The 17,722-nt window shown below is 35.5% G+C and overlaps 1 protein-coding gene across 7 annotated transcripts in view; it reads left to right on the top strand.

The window, feature by feature from the left end:
• The first annotated feature begins 654 nt into the window (after positions 1 to 654).
• The window catches only part of LOC116297065 (uncharacterized), a 35,220-nt gene continuing 18,152 nt past the window's right edge, over positions 655 to 17,722 (top strand). The window contains exons 1-6 of one of the 7 annotated variants that reach the window (XM_089028457.1): positions 655 to 810; positions 1,215 to 1,276; positions 3,757 to 3,832; positions 3,943 to 4,024; positions 13,222 to 13,286; positions 13,661 to 13,848. In XM_089028457.1, the coding sequence (XP_088884583.1) occupies positions 13,711 to 13,848 (138 nt within the window). In that variant the 5' untranslated portion in view covers positions 655 to 810; positions 1,215 to 1,276; positions 3,757 to 3,832; ... (1 more) ...; positions 13,222 to 13,286; positions 13,661 to 13,710. Of the gene's footprint in view, positions 811 to 1,214; positions 1,277 to 3,457; positions 3,671 to 3,756; positions 3,833 to 3,942; positions 4,025 to 4,757; positions 4,785 to 7,505; positions 7,568 to 10,630; positions 10,754 to 13,221; positions 13,287 to 13,660; positions 13,849 to 17,722 lie in introns of those variants that run through there. The other 6 variants (XM_089028460.1, XM_089028458.1, XM_089028461.1 and 3 more) reach the window with 6 other exon arrangements.

Genomic DNA, 17,722 nt, shown 5'->3' with positions numbered 1-17,722 from the left:
GGACATATTATCACATATCTGAAAACCAGGCCATTTTAGATTAAACTGTTTCGCTAGGAGCAAATTTTGTTAAATTTTCTATCGGATTTGGCGATTCTATCCCCCACATAAACAAGCAGTGACGTCATAGTGAAATAGGTCAATTCAGTACCAATTCATAATATTTGAATAAAATTATAAACAATTTGAACCAGTTTCTATGGAAAGAAATAAAAAGACTAAAAAATATCGCTAAGAATAATTATGGCAGAACTGATTAGCTGTAAATTTCTTTAGAGCTAAAGCGTTATTATAACTCTTCCTTTCTGACCAATCAAATGCACGATAACATGAGACAGACTGTCAATCAAAATCACTCACAGCTTGACGCCAAACGTATAACCATTTAGATCGTCGCTAAACAGGTTAGTAATATAATGAAATGCAGTTTCTTTTCTTTCTTTTCTTTTCTTTTCTTTTCTTTTCTTTTCTTTTCTTTTCTTTTCTTTTCTTTTCTTTTCTTTTCTTTTCTTTTCTTTTCTTTTCTTTCTTTCTTTTCTTTTTTTCCCCTTCTTTTGGTGTTTTTTTTTTTGTTGGTTTGATTTGCTTTTATTTTCTCTTGTTTTATTTTTTCGAACATCAACTATGCATCGGTCTTCCTGATATTTATATCGGGTGATTTGTGATTTTGTGATTATAATTTTTACGTTGAGTGACGTCTCTGGACTCAGGATTTCATGACGTTACATGAATGTACTGTTTACGAGCTCTTGTAGACCGCTCTTAAAACGTTTTGCCAGTAGGATCTTCAGTCTTGGGCAACTTTTGGCGGTAAGAACAATGATATTAAGAACAGTAAGTTTTTTGTAAGTTATTCATCCACGAGAAACAATGGCTTGAAGCGACCCGATGACAGTGAAGACTTGTTAGTTGACAGATACTATGTGGAAGCAAACACATTGTAAATGCACTACACTATAAATTGATCTTGACATTCCCCAGATGGTGAGATAGAAATGTAGCCCATAATATAGATTAGTCCTCTTGGCAATCTTCGCTACCTCAGTATAGGTACTTTAAAAATCTTAAAGTTTGATAACTTTTGCATTAGGTAAGTAATAAATGGTTTTCAGTTTGGATGATTAATATTTATTGATTTCTTTACTCAACTGTATCGAACTTCGGTTTCCTGTAGTAAACCTGCCCCAGCATGTCATCACCCTTTCGTCATTTAGGTTGCGACTTCGTAAAGAGAAAGAAAGAAGCCTGAGAAAGAACAGAGTTTATTCTAATAAAGGTACTTTTAATATTTTCTGGGTTAATCAGTAAGTTGTGATATTAGCCTGCCTGAAATTTAAAATAATGAAATAATGTCTCGGCTGAGCTTAGTCAGGACGCAGCTAACTCACAGATCGAACCCTGGAGCAATGTCTGGGCAGTTTACTCACAGATCATTTGAATTATAAATTAAAACTCGTTAGCTTTTGCGAAGGCCGAGAGAGGAAAACCGACGACTCCCGAACAAAACCGTGGAATGACGGGCGACCCAACAAACGTAATTCAGTTTGCGGCTTAGTGCATAGTGCAAATTACTTCTTTTACTGTTTATTTTAAGAAAATTCGTCATGATATATACCTTTACAGAAGATTGACAAGCGCGAAAAATACCACACAGCATGTGATTTAGGTTAACGTTTATTATTGTGCAACAGACGGTCGCCAACTTAGTCTGTATACACTTATTTAAAAAATAAGGTCGTCTCTGTGAATACTAAAATAGAGATAATAATAATAACAATAATAATAATAATAATAATAATAATAATAATGCCTTAGCAGTGCTTATAAAGCGCATTCCTATTACCTCAATAAGGTATGCTAAAACACAAGAAAAACAAAAAAACAAAAAATTTAGAAATATATAGAATAATACATATATATATATATATATATATAGAAAAAACTTTTAAAAAAATTCAGTTCAATCGTAAAACAAATATATAAAAAACAGTTTTACATATTCATAACAATTATGATTGCTCTGCATGTTATTATTAGAAAATTAATTGTATTAATTCGTTTTCTATTTGACTTTGCATTTCCCATTTTATGTTGCTTGACTTTGCATTTCCCATTTTATGTTGCTTGACTTTGCATTTCCCATTTTATGTTGCTTGACTTTGCATTTCCCATTTTATGTTGCTTGACTTTGCATTTCCCATTTTATGTTGCTATTCATTAATTCATTTATTCGTTCATTTTATCGCGTTCGTTTATTCATTTAGTGAAGTAATTTATGAGTGTAAGAGCGGGCAGTTATGTTTGACACGATCTAATTGTATAAAGAAAAGGTGCAAGAGTTGATGAACCCATTAAAACTTCTGAATGGGAATATGACGAGCAGATGTGTAGAGGATGAACGTGACGAGATTCGTGACACTAGTGATTGTCACGCTGTCTACAGATTCGAAATTTATTAAAATGGTATTGTCTTATTAAATGCAATGCCTGAAGGCCTTTTCTTCTCTTTAGGTAAACATTCTTTTATAGACAGCATATTAGCCGTTCCGAGGTTGACGGAAACCCTGGGTCAAGTTGGCATTGCAGTGCATTGTGGGGCTGAACAACCCCCACAGTGCACTGCGACTCCAATGACTAATTTTTAGTCCAAATCAACGACTGCGCCCTTCAATAGGAGCTTTTCTTTTTCATTCTTTCTTTTTTCTCTCGCTTGCTTTCATTTCTTTCATTAATTTTATGGTCGAAGTTTCATCATTACCTCGTGTACATTGACTCGTTCCTAGTAATTTTCTTTCATCTTTTCTGTTTACTTATCTATTTATTTATTTATTCATTCACTCCATTCATTCACTATTTCATTTATTCATTCATCCATCCATCCATCCATCCATCCATCCATCCATCCATCCATCCATTCGTCCGTCCATCCATCCATCCATCCATCCATCCGTCCGTCCGTCCGTCCATCCATCCATCCATTTGCTCAGCATTCAGTCTGTCCACTTGTGTTTATGCCATATTTCATTGACGTTATTGACATCACACTTAATCAAATGTTGAGTGTTAGCCCTATAGATTATATTTTTAAGCGGAATTTACAATTTGACAAAACCAGCATGAATCCTCACCCTAGAACAATAGAAAATCCCAAACTAGTGAAATATTGCGCTCCTCTAAATACTCATCACTTGATAAGTACTTCTTCACTCATACATATAAATCACAATAGTCACACTCATTGGGCCGATTGTTTCCGTTATTACTTCACCCAAACCGCTAACTCAAGTAAGATGAACAATTACTAAACCTTTGTTAAAATGAGTTTCAAGATTTCAAAAGAAAAACCATTAAAAGCCGTCTCGCTATACTCACTAACACTCACTTGATATTACTGCCACACTGTTACTACGTAACGATCTTGGTGAATCCATATTGTTATTTTATTGCTATATTTATTTGACGTGGCTTGTGCGAATGCACCCTGTTCTTCACTTGACTATCATCACGTAGCCGAATATGTGTTGCTTTTACTTACACTCGTCCAACAACGAATCCTATTTCACTTAAACGTACAGTACACGGCTCTCAGTGAGTGCTCTTTTTTTTGTTTTCAACTTTCAAAAAGTATGCCTTTCCCGTTTTGCTTGCTGAAACATTTATAAACATCTTGGTAATGTTTCCATATTTCAGCCATCCAATCTGACTTGTTTCCTTGTGCATTTTCTATTTGATTTCTAATGCTTTTTTATGTTTTAGGTGAGCTTGCTAATCTACTGAGGGATTACTTGGGGTTAAAGTTTTTCTCAATACCAAGCCCGCGACTTCATAAGAGGTACCTTGATTATATTCATGTGAATAGGTTCACCCTTACTCTATTACAGCATCAATATGGACCGTGCAGCCATAGCAAAGATCTAATACTATAACATTGCTTCTTTTAAGGATAAATTTGAAAGACGAAGCGGATAAAAAAATCAATTAAAAACGAAAGACAGGTGGAAATTTTGTTAGAAGACGACAACTGGTATGTAATAGTTTGGTGACTTTAATCTTCGTCTCATAAAAAAATATTCAGTAATTATTAATGAAAAAACGAATAAGTGGAACTGATAAATTTGAGACGATGAAAATCGGTGGAAGAGCTAAAATTTTTAGGTAAATACAATGGCTAGCACCGGCTCTCGATATTTGATAACGAGTCCCAATATCAGCCTATGACTACTTCCGATCGCCTCGAACAATAAAAGATTATTCGCTACTCAATATGTTGAACGATTTAATATTACAAATGAACTATTAAATGCAGATGAAAATGTTATAAATTTGAAGTAAAAATTGACGAGTCTTTTGTTAATATCGTGAGAAACGATTTTTACTCTTGACATTATTAAAGAAACCATAGAAACTAATAAGATTAAAAATACGCAATTTATTCTTTTAACACCGTCTCAATATGCTCACTGCTGTTTCGTCAAAATAGGCATTTTCTCTTTCTAGAATAGTCCACAGTTGTCTAGTCTTGGCTCATGATCTCGAAATATCGATTATCTTAATTTTTTCTTACTTTCGCGAATAACACCATGCTTTTGTAAACGAAAAATGCAATTAAAATATCTGAGAATGACTAATGACGTATTTTAAGAAACGCCTCTGGATTGATGTTTGCACTTGTGTTAATACTTTACACGAATCGAAAGCTTTTTATTCTTGACAAGTAAATTTGAAGTTGTTTGATAGTCCAGAGGAGTTGATGTGAAGCTGAACTGCACCGCTTGGTATGAGAAGTAAGGATGTGTCAAAACTCACAAGTACACTGCGTTGTTTGTTGAATAGTTTTCTTATTTTCAAGTGCAATAATTCTTATCTCACTAGTGGTTTTCTGGGGTATTTTCGTGTTATTTGTCTCAGGGATCATAAAGGTCTAGAAATAGATTGACTTCATCAGCTTTCTTCTCAGTTGTGTATGGATATAAACATTAAAAAAAAAAAAGATGTTACGCTGCGTAGGAAGTCGGCTTTCCACATCACACAGACGGCGGAAAAGTAATAGTGTATTGTCATGATTCTTGAAAATGTTTGAAATATTGAAAAACGAAAAAGGAAAAAGGTTTTTAGTCGTAAAGGTTTTTGTAGGTGCAACGTTTGATAGCGTAGTTTTTGTTAATATTGTAACGCATTTTAGTTCCTCTAAGGATGACCGTGTCGGTCGAAAGCTAAGGAAAATATGAAATTATTTTTAAAGGTTAATGAGTCAATTTTAGTTTCATAGTTTTTAGTCGTTGAACCATGAATCAACCTCTGGCTGATATAGCATAGCTTGTATAACATCTGTGTTAGGGTTTTCGGAACTAGAGGAGGAAAATCGAATAACTCTGAAAAAATCCCTTGACTCAAGACAGTTTTACTGGCATTTTTAGATGTTCAAATGTAACCTTTGTAACTATTGATTGTAAAGTGCAATTTAGCCCTATTCTTGGTTTTCACCTACGTCATCATGAATTTCAAAAGCGTAAATTCGCATTATAATGAAATAAAAGTCTTATATTCTTGTAAAGCGTTCCAAACTACATATACTGGTTAAATCTTAAGGCTGTAAAGCATTTCGTTGCGGAACTATAGGCGAGTAAACATGACGCAATTTTTGGTTAAAATGTATGGAGCGGCCATCTTGGTGTTCCAAGTTGGTACACCATCATGGCGGACGAAATTCTAAAGGCTTAAAATGATGGAATATTTAATATGTTTGACTATTTTTCACTTACACATACTTTAAATAGATATTTTAAACGTGTCTAAGGGAAAATCTTTCAACTAAAGTAAATTGTTTTAATATTTTCATCGCTATTTAGAAAGACGTGACGGTATTGCGTGACACAAACTCAACCTTCATAACTCGGGAACCAAACATCGAAATGACTCGAGATTTTTTCTTGTGTCCTATAACACTGACTTCTAAAACATACTTGAGAAATGTCTTTATACGATCAATAGTTTAGATTTTGATGTTTTGATGACGTCATGTGAAAACCAGCAATAGCGGAGTGCGTAGAACACGTATTCTAGTACAATTATTACTGAGTGTGTTCAGGATTTTAAAAATGGTATGTTTTTTCCTGCACCGGACCGAAAATAATCATGATGCATCTGGAATATAATTGCTATCAACCTTAGTAACTCACACAAATAGTGTTTTAATCTTAACACTGAAGCAAGTTTTCAAAGAAGCCAAAATGTTCCAGAATTTTTAGACGTTCGGACTGTTGTTCTAGAATGTTCTAGAGTAGCAAACATTAAGGCGCGATTACACGGAGCAATTTTCTCTGCAAACTTGTCTTCTCGCAATAGCGCTGCGACACAAGTTACAAGAGTATTTACACGGTACAACGGTGACGCAGACAATTGCTGAAACTTTTCTCGCAACATTATTTTCAAATTGCGCTGTAGGTTACACACTGCAATGCTCCATGCAACTTGTGTTGCTTGTGTTGTGTTGCTTGTGTTGTGTTGCTTGTGTTGTGTTGCTTGTGTTGTGTTGCTTGTGTTGTGTTGCTTGTGTTGTGTTGCTTGTGTTGTGTTGCTTGTGTTGTGTTGCTTGTGTTGTGTTGCTTGTGTTGTGTTGCTTGTGTTGTGTTGTTGTTGTTGTTGTTGTTGTAGATACAAGTATGTGTAGATCTAAGTATGTATTTTAAATTAAAACTGTTTTGTCATTTTGTACTTTTAATTTAATAGTTTTATCATAATTTTGTAAAGTGCTGTTGCAATCCCCAGATGAAACAGCCCTATATAAATTTTCTCTCATATTATTATTATTTATATTTATATAATATTGAAACAAACATGGAGCTCATGTCTCCAAGCAGTGTTATTAATTCTTGCAGCATCATTATGTATGATAGTTAGGACATAAATTATAATATTTTAAGTCTAGCACAGCGTGAAAGAAATGTAATAAGACTCATTCTTATTTCGAAATGGTTGTTTATTCATAGTTGGTTCCGATATTGACAGATGATAGGTAAACATATGACACCTTTTCGTAAGACCAACTTATTTTGGGTAAACAACGCCCTCTTTGTTGATAGATCTTCCCTTTTAATTTATTTCTTTCGTCGCAGTTAATCTCTCTGATCGCTGATAATTGATAGAAGAAGCTAAAAGCCATCATCTGTTCATAACAATACAATACAACAATACAACTGCAAAAATAACTGTTTTCATAGTCTCATTCCTTTTTTCTTATTAACATTTCCTTTTTATAATATTCCTATTTATTCCCCATTCTTCTGAAGTTTTACTTGTTTTAGTTAAGAATATAATGTGTATAGTAGGGTTCAAAACATTTCCCCACCCTCCCCCCGTATATTTGCCCCAATTTCTTATTCCAATTGTTGAAGTCAACTCTGTGACGACTGTAACCTATAAAAGGTATAGATGGACTTACAGGGCATTAGGGCGATTCCCAAAAAACAAACATTCTTGTGTAAACAGTCATTCGGTCCTTAAGTGGGCGATAAGCTCGTCTCTAATCTCATTTCAATCTTTATCAGGATCATTTAGGCTAAGCTTGGTAAGTCCTTGTACCTTCACTTCTTGTAGGCGTACTTTAAATACAGTACTTATTTCACGAAATCCCGCCCTTCATATGGGAGTTAATATAATGTATTATAGATCGAGAGTATTATCACGTCCAGTGATGGGAAATATGTGGGTATCGTAACATCATCGATTTATGTCGAAAGATCCGAACATGCGATAGCCGATACTTCCTTTTCTAGCCATTGTTTTCACGGTTCGCTCTGTAACTTATAACACGGCAACAAGAACGTATTGGAAACTTTTCGAATCATACTCTTGATTCTGTAACTAGGAAGGTTTGAATTTCCAGATTGACTTGGTATTTCTTTTATCAAAAGTATGACTTAACGTACTATTTCACTTTTTGATAAGGGTGGGCACTTCTAGAAAAAGAGCTTCCCTCGCTTCGAATTTAACTGGGAAACGCTCAAGAAAGAAAGAAAAACATACAGGAAAGAAAAGCAAATAGTCTTTGAATCGAAACGTATGTTACGTGGGACAAACACTACGAAAATGTTTATAGTGTATTCCGATTTGTCTTTTATTCTTCACTATTCCGCTTGTCTTTATCTACTTTTATATCATACGATTACCGGTGCATACAGGTTTTCCATTGTTCGCGCTCTATATTTTCTTTGCGGACTCTCAGTTCCATTTGTCCTATATTGTTTGCTATATTAACTCTAATCTTTTCCGACAGGCTTTTTTTATTCGTAATATACTTGCAATTCCTTAATTGAAAAGATATCTTTATCACCACCAGTTGCTAACGTTTGACGTTTCTTGTATGACTTTATTTCCACTTATTTCCAGGTCAGTTTTCTTCTCTTCATTTTTTTTTCTTCGTTTCCTTCCTTCAAGCGTTTTATTTTATCTCCATTTTCCCGTTAATTTTTTTCTCGCTTTTTATTTGTTTAAATAAATTCATTGCTTATGGTTGGTCATTAGTACGTGATGATGTTTTGGCAAATAAGTCAATGTCTTGATTATGAATTATTCTGTAGATCTCAGTTCTTTTCCTGCGTCGTGTGATTCCTTGAACAGCAAAAACAAAAACAAAAACTTCGCCAAGAATATTTTTCATAAAGAAAATTATATTTTTTGATTAATTTTGACCTCAGTCTTATGTCTAGACTCATTATGCAAGGTGAAAATTTCCCTCCGATATTATTTTGGGGATATTCTAGATATATTTCAAGCCCCTTAGGCACTGTTATTGGGCATGTAGAGCGTACGACATTAAAATGTGTCTGGTGGCGTATCATATAACCCGACGTGACCTAGTAGCAACATTCTTATCTCTATCGTCATTAACTATAATATACTGGATCAGTTTAGATCAATCTGAAAAAATATTTGCTTGATGATCATTATGCATAGCCTTGGAACTGATTCTTGCTTGTTACTAAGGCAACATGACGTCTGTTCTTGTCGCTAAGCAACGTGAACAAAACGCCTTAGCCTTGGCTTATAAATAGTAAATGACTAAAAGGCTAATACTGCGGAACAATTCTTGATTGAAAATTAGGAATATTAGGAAAATAACGGCGGGCACTTGTCATAATATTAGAATGTGCTTTTCTTAAAATGTCACAAGTCTTCAACGATGAACAAATGTTCTTCAACTTCACTGATGCCTAATGAGAAGAGAAGGATTGAAGAAAGTGTGATACTTATTATTTTTGCAGCACAAATTTCTTTTTTGTTGACAGAGTAAACTGAACACTCGTAAAAGTCAGTCAAGTTGAGGACACGTTAGTTGAACACTTGATCACCGTTTAAACATAGACTGTTGTGATGTTCTTCCCACGTCATGTTTCTTCGGCTAACAAGATAAAACTATTCCAATTGAACTGCAATGCTTATAAAAAAAACCCAAGCAGGCCTGCTTGCCTGCTTGCCTGCTTGCCTGCTTGCCTGCTTGCCTGCTTGCCTGCTTGCCTGCTTGCCTGCTTGCCTGCTTGCCTGCTTGCCTGCTTGCCTGCTTGCCTGCTTGCCTGCTTGCCTGCTTGCCTGCTTGCCTGCTTGCCTGCTTGCCTGCTTGCCTGCTTGCCTGCTTGCCTGCTTGCCTGCTTGCACGACATTTTTTTTCTTATATTAATACAAGAAAATGTTCTTTATTGCGTACGCAAAGGGACAACATCTTTTAGGAACTCTTAACTTAATCTCTAGGTTAACAGGAGTTTTAAATTCTTCTATTTTTGTTTTTGTTTTAAAAACGAAAACAATAAACGAGAAAGCCTACTGCGGGATGCATGGCCTGATATATACCAAATAGCAATTGATATCATCTATGAATAGTCTTTGTATTCCTCTCCATATGAACGTGTAGATTGGCATCTTACATGTTTTTCAATAAGCTTATCAGCCGATTGTATTGAAGAGGAGTCATTTATCTATTGTTAGCGTTCTTGTCTTTCTGTTTCAACCCTTTCTTGTCGCTCCTTGTTTTTATCTCAAAAGTCCTTTTTTTTCACGAGGGTAGCACTTAATAGCCAGTGGCCAACAAACCAGTGGCCCTCATTCCGTGATCGAATCGGAATTTAGGAGTTAATTTTTGCGGAAAGAGGAAAACCGGAGAACTCGGGAAACCCTCGAAGCACAGGAGAGAACCAACAAACAACTCTACTCATATACAACACCGAACCCGGCGGGACTCGAACTCGGGTCGCATTGATGAGAGGCGAACGCTCACACCGCTACACCACCCGTGCTTCCCTGAATAGTAATTCAGTTGTCAATTCAGTAATAAAACTAAAATCCCTCGAATTTGTCGGAGAGAATTCTATAATCACACATAACAAGATTTTCTAGGAACCGAAATGTTACAGGCATGATAACGTGAGAGAACAGACTAATTCATTTGTTTTGCGGCACTTAACGAGACGCCATTTCTGTCTGGCATCCAATTGGTTTAGACGTCAAACGTATTGATTTTCTGTTAGTGTTCCTTGATGTACTAAGACACTTTTCCTTCCGAAACGCTAATTTTTGTTTTCTCTAAACTGAAAAAACCCATCAAGATGACATTTTTGAAATACCTCTTTGAAGTAACTACGTAGTCTTGATGGCATAATCAACGATAAAAGGAAATTGGGAATTGGCTTTCATTAATGAGGCATTCTCTTTGCTCATTCTTTACCATTCCTGACCAGAAGCTAGCTTCCAAGGAATTTTGGTAATAAGTTTTAAAACTAAGTTATTAATGTGTATATTTTTCTTGGCATCAATTGTCTTGATATCCTGTGACAACCTCTAGTCAGAGCACGGCTGTGAGTTAGCTGTGTCCCGTTCTGGGTTAGCGTAGAAATTGTTTCAGGGTTCTATCTTTGAGTTAGCCATGCCCTGACTTAGTTCAGCCCAGAGATTGTTTCAGGGTTCGATCTTTGAGTTAGCCATGCCCTGACTTAGTTCAGCCCAGAGATTGTTTCAGGGTTCTAACTTTGAGTTAGCCATACCTTGACTTAGATCAGCCCAGAGGTTGTTTCAGGATTCTAACTTTGAGTTAGGCATGCCTTGACTTAGATCAGCCCGGAGGTTGTTTCAGGGTTGGATCTGTGAGTTAGCCATACCTTGACTTAGATCAGCTCAGAGGTTGTTTCAGGGTTTAATCTGTGAGTTAGCCATGCCTTGACTTAGATCAGCCCAGAGGTTGTTTCAGGGTTCTATCTGTGAGTTAGCCAAGCCTTGACTTAGATCAGACCAGAGGTTTTTTCAGGGTTCGATCTGTACATTTATATTTTAGTGGACTTATGTGCCACCTTGGGACGAAGATGGCAGATAGATGAATAAGCCGAATACATATGATTGGTTGTAAGTCACCGAGATGCACTTGGGTTTTTTTATACTTTATTATATTACACAAGCATCACGGTAGGTGCTGCCTAGAAGTTAGGGTAAACATATTGCTGCATCTAGTTCTTTCGTTTAAGGGACTACTGGTATCGTATTGTGCATGTGTTTGATCGTGTTTTTGTCAGACTAGGCTTAATTGTCATAATTTTTTGAACTTTAATGACTGTCTCTCTTTATATCGTTAAAAACCCTTTACTTTAATTTATTTCACCATACTCGACTAAAACTCAACTCGCTAGATCGCATTCAAGATAGATTACCACTCCACTGATGTTTTGTTTTGAGGAGTCTAACTTTTTTTTTAACTCTAAAAATGAGCACTTGAATAATTTATTTATTCAAAAGATGAGGTGATTAAAATTTGTTAAATAAGAGGGAGAGGCAGAGAACTAATCCCATTTTTCTTTCCATTAATTCATTCGTATTCCATTAACTCATTCGTTCATTTTTGTTTTCCATACCAAGGTTTTGAACTTCCAAAGTAACTTTATAACCAATCTAAGAATTAATTTTAGTTACAGCGTTTTCAAGACCAACAAATGTTGTTGTTTTTTCGGCTGCATTCATCCTACTCGCCGTGAACTGATATATCTAGATAATATGATTGCAAATCGATTTGCAGGCACAATTGCTTTGGTTGTTTTGTCTGCCCCCCCCAAACTGTTCGAATCATTTATCCTGTAATTGATAACAGGGCAGAAAAACGGCTTTCGACGTTTATGCGTTAATAAGCTTTTAATTATATTTCATAAACAGGCTCTTCAGGGCCTGATTAACAAAATACCAAAATTGGGGGAAATTTAAGGGATGTGTATTTGAGATATAACACCATGAACCTTGAAAGAAATGATAAAATGCACAAAAACTAACATTTTCGCTAATACCTCGAAGTAGAATTGCTCGAGGTTAGCAGAATTTTGTGAAAAATTTAAAGCACAAGAGATACAAATGAAACACCAAACGTTTTTTAGCATGAATGAGAGATAAAGAGACAAAGCCTTGTCGTTATTTTTCTGCTCTGTCGTAATTGATGCTTTTCATCTGTGGCGATACAGTCAGTATTCCACGTTATTAAAATATCTCACCTCAATTGCTCATACCAATTGTATAAATAAAATTACTCTTTGGAGGTGTCAAATTGTCATTGAGTTGTTCAGGGTTTCCATTGCGGTTTCGTCTCTACCAAAGGCACAACGCTCACTTGGGTACAAATCACTCACCCGGGGAGTATTCGATGTTAGTGGGACATTGTGTTCTCACGACGGCACAGTGTAGCCGCCGCCTGGTGCTCAGTACAGGTGTAAACAACAACTATTCATTGGCCGACGCTAAATGTTGATATTGGTGTTGATCAAAGTTAGCCTCGGGCTGGTGGTTGGGTTGTCATATTCGTCTGCGTTCATAATATATGGCAGAGGGAGGAGGGGAGGGGAGGGGAGGGGGGGGGGGGAGGGGAAAATTTGAAATGTCCAGAATAATTCTTAACAAAAAAATACGATCCCCACTAAGCAAGGCTCGTAGCTTCTTCCAAAAATTGTGCATCCCTCTTCCCCCATTTTTCTTATAAAAATTTTCCCATCTCCCCCTTTTCCTACCAAAATTTTCCCGATCCCCTCTAAATTTCACCTGCCCCCCTCTTCCATACATTATGAACGCAGCCTTACAGCATATTATATTATATTATATATTAATACTACCACCGACCAAGGTGACAAAGATTCGGTAGCGCTTTCTCGGTAAACAAAAATAGGTTAAAGCATTGTCGCTAATCTTGGACAATTTTATTTTTAGAACAAGACTAACCATCGTAGGCGAAACAAATAGTTTTCATCACTGAGCTTCGTCAAGTCTTTGTGGTAAGAATCTAAACGTTTTGCTTTAATTTTCGTTCTCATAGCTTTGATCAGCAAAGCTGCTAAAACCTATTTTTGTGGTAACTAGACTTTTGTTTTTGCCTGAAGAAAGCAAAAATTAATAATTAAGATTTAAAACTTGCAAATCAAGGTAAGTACCACCTTCGCCGTCAGATATTGAAAAATAACCATCTATGAAGTTATCCTACTCTAGACAATTCTTTAACATTACAATTTACCTGCGCGGCGTCCTAACGGGTTTTGAAGGTGACACTAAGGATCTTATTCAAATATTCCTTCTCGGCACAGTTTTCCAATTAATACACTGTGCAAATAACCAGCTCCAAGTGTCATTATTTTCTTTTCTTTCTCGACAGATATTTTTTCTATAAGGTTTTCTCTTAGTAAACACTCTAGTCCGAGCGGGATGAAGGCCGTACCTTTAACTGCAACCTGCTGTATCACGGTGGTGCTTCCTATCTTCTTCTTCACTGGGGTTGCTCAAGTCGTTTTTCGTGATAAACAAGCAGTCGAAAAGGCACGATGCTATGCTCATTGCCTGACAGTAAGTACAACAGATTGATATTTGTACTTTTATTATGAGATAATGCAATACTTTCTATTGCTACTGTTAGATAATCTCACTTGTGTCTTCAAATCACATTAGTTCAGTACCCAACTAGAAAAATCTTGACTCTTTTGTATCCTGGTGCGAACGTCGAAATTTCACCTTGCCATATAGTAATTTCATATTTAGCCTTCCTATTATCATTCTATGATTCTAAATCTTACTTGCTTTTGTTTCATTATCGTCAAATTTAGCTGTATTTGTCCTACTTCTACAAGATTATTTTACTCTCAAACTCCTTCATCTTCAACCCGTTTTACGTCTGTAAAAATATTTCTAAGTAGTTCTATAGTATATATTCCTTTTGAACATGGAGTTCCTCAAACGCGGTATTCAAATAGAAGTTATTACAGGTGATAGGTGAGGAGAAGTGAGTGCCTCTCTCGATTGCACCTGGCTCACAACACACCTAACATAGTGGTGAGTCAACTGGTAGATTAACAAATATACCACGTTGGTGATGCACGTTCGCAAAAGAACTAGTTTACCCAAACGAACTACTATGTGTTATTTTTGGCGGGGATTACCTGTAGCTTACGAAATGACTAGCTCAATACGCTAGTTGAATACTTGAATATGAATACCCTATTTTCAGATTCTAGAATTCAGATTATTTTACTTCAAAAAAAATCGAAAACGCCGATAATGAAACATCTGTAAAATTTTTTGGTAATTTTCCTCGAGGACTTGATTATGGCAGATCTGTTCTTATAACCTGACATAATCACTTAATAACACATATCACTTATTTTTGTAGTGATAAGACCCAGTTAATCTACCAATTCAACTCCCACGAGAAGTTCCTTTCATTAGCTCTATTTTAGTCACTTCTTGTCTCCTTTTCAGTCTAATGAAATGGAAGAATCGCAACTTTACCCCTAGAACTTGTCAGCCGCTGTAATTCTCATTTTTTTACTTCAAAAACAGCGCTAAATAGTATACAAATAAACGTATTTATAGCAGAATGGAATGGCAGGCTAGAATAGGGATTTAAATTAGTCTTCTACGGATATTTGTTTTCTGTAAAATGTCGTAAAAATTGCCAAAATTATAAGTGTTTCATTTTTACAACAACTATTTTTCATCTTGCCTCCTTCAGTTCATTTCGATTTGTTTTATGGTTTCTCGTTTACTTGTACATTTTCTAGTTCGTTTAGTTGTGTTTCCTTCCTTGTTTCCTTGTTTTTGTTTTCATGTTTGTCTCTTTGTATTATTGCTTGTTGACTTTTAATCCACCCTTGGGTACAGTGAATTCATCTAACACTTCGACTAGTCTTCGCCACCTTCATAAAATACATATAAGAACCGACGGTTTTAATAAATTATTTCCTGCATGACTTCCACTAGTTCCTTAAGTGCTTTCCTAATTGGATTTCCTTTTTGAGATTGTAAGATTGTAACTTGAAAATTGCAATAATCCCTTTCAATATTTTAGTATTTATTGAAAAATATTAAACTAAACTCCACAGCAATCACTACAGGACATTTCCTCAAATTGCGTTTATTTGCGGTTTTCTCTGGATGTTTTGATTTTGTTTCTATGTTACGAGAGCAATGACCCAAGAGTGTAACTGATTAACGATAATGCTGAAGGAGGTGTAAGGTAGAACTGTAAGTTAAATTCAAGCATATTTTATTCAAAATATTTAGTGCTAAATAATCATGGCTTAAACTATGCATGAACTAGAACTTCTAGGCTTTATACTATTGGTAGTCATGTTGGTTGCTGCAATAGCTAGTGATTGACGCCGGAAGAATTGAAGAAAGTCATAGGCAACACCTATAACAGAAGGCCACCACTATCAACAACGACAGAAAAAAACAACAACAGCAATAATAACAACAACAAAAACGTGCTGAAAAACCCAACAAGGTAGTACCAACGACTGTAGATGAAGAAGCTCAAACAACAGCAATATTATAAATGCGAAAAAACTTAGAAGAAAACTAGACAAATTCCTATAAGAACAGAAAACTCAATACTGACCATCACCACCACCACAACAAATGACATTCAGAAATAACAACAACTGCCACAAAAACTTCGACGAAGCAACAACAATTACAACCATGACCAGCTGTAGCACAATCGATAAGAAGAAGAGAAAAAAAACAAAATGAATAAACACCATCATTATTTCCACACCACCACCAACAACAATAAAAAGGGGCAGCACCAACGATAATAAAAGCTACAACAACAACAGCAGCAACAACAAAAACTACTACAACAACAACAACAGCAGCAACAACACAAACTACAACAACAACAACAACAAGCAGCCACAACAAAAACTACTGCTACAACAACAACAGCAGCAACAACAACAGCAGCAACAACAAAAACTACTACAACAACAACTACAAGCAGCCACAACAAAAACTGCTACTACTACAACAACAACAGCAGCAACAGCAAAAACTACTACTACAACAACAACAAGCAGCCACAACAAAAACTACTACTACAACAACAACAAGCAGCCACAACAAAAACTACTACAACAACAACAACAAGCAGCCACAACAAAAACTACTACAACAACAACAACAAGCAGCCACAACAAAAAACTACTACTACAACAACAACAAGCAGCCACAACAAAAACTTATCCTACAACAACAACAGCAGCAGCAACAACAAAAACTACTACTTCTACAACAAGCAAGAACAGCAGTAATAGCAATGAACGAACAAAATACCCTAACATCGTTGCTTTGTTTATCGTTTTATGCTTCAATACAACAAAAAAGTCTATTATTTCATATCTTTTTATCTGATTTGAAATGACATCCCGCCGGCATCCTATTAAATAGGTCTAATTCAACGATATTCATAGTGTACAATAATTATATGTGCAGTTGACCATTCAACGATAAAAGCACTGCGGTCATCTACGAAGAAGATAAAGAAAGTGGATACACTCAATTGGATAAAATATTAGCATCCGTCAAATTATTTGGTATACACTATTAATTACAGAGAACCTCTAAAGAGACAAGCCTGCTGAGCCTGCTGCATATAATTTTTAATTAATTTTCAGTAACAAAGTGAATATGGTGGATCCTTGGAATTTCTCTGAATATTGACCTATATTCATTAATAAATAAATAACAAAGAAAACTAAAGCCAGGACGTCTATACCATGGCTTTACCTTACTTCATTTTGAAAAGTAGGTCAATATCTAAATAGACAGAAATCGATAAACCTTTTTCCTCGTGGAAATGTGAAGCATTTTTTGCGGGTCTTGCATCCAATCGAAAGAAGTTGGGAAGGACTCTTTTGGCACTTTTGGAAGAAAAGTTGTAAAATTTTAATTTCATAATTGACCCATTGAAACTGGCTACATTTTGGAATATAAATTACAATGTAATGGCAAATTAGATATTTTTATTCCAAAAAGTTGGCATAATAGGTAAAACGAAAAGGTTTAGGATTGTTCATCCTTTGATATCAAAAACCGTAACTTTGTTTCTAGCTTCATCGGAAGGAAATGCAATGTCTTTTTTTTTTTTTGTTTGTTTTTGTTTGATTGGATTAAGTTTATTTGTTTTATTCAATCTTGGATTGTGCTTTTACCCAGTCTTGGTTTAAATTTCAGTCGGTAGCCGTATGAATTAATAACATAGGTTCTACCGAGGGGAAAACAATGTTATCGTTGTCGTATGATAATTGCAATAAGTATTATTAAAAGTTCTTTCTTCTTTCCGAAAAAAAAATTAATCTACTCAGCGAAAAGAAAAGAAAAGAAAATCTGGTTTGAAGAAAGAACATTGATCATAACATTTATTAGTGCGTTCTTATAAAGG

Source organism: Actinia tenebrosa, unplaced genomic scaffold, assembly GCF_029948245.1.
Source record: "Actinia tenebrosa isolate PJP-AT-01 unplaced genomic scaffold, QUT_ActTen_1.0 PGA_scaffold12__29_contigs__length_12842862, whole genome shotgun sequence".
Classification (NCBI taxonomy): domain Eukaryota; kingdom Metazoa; phylum Cnidaria; class Anthozoa; order Actiniaria; family Actiniidae; genus Actinia; species Actinia tenebrosa.
The sequence above is the reverse complement of the archived record's forward strand: the minus strand, read 5'-3'. Positions and strand labels throughout refer to the sequence as shown.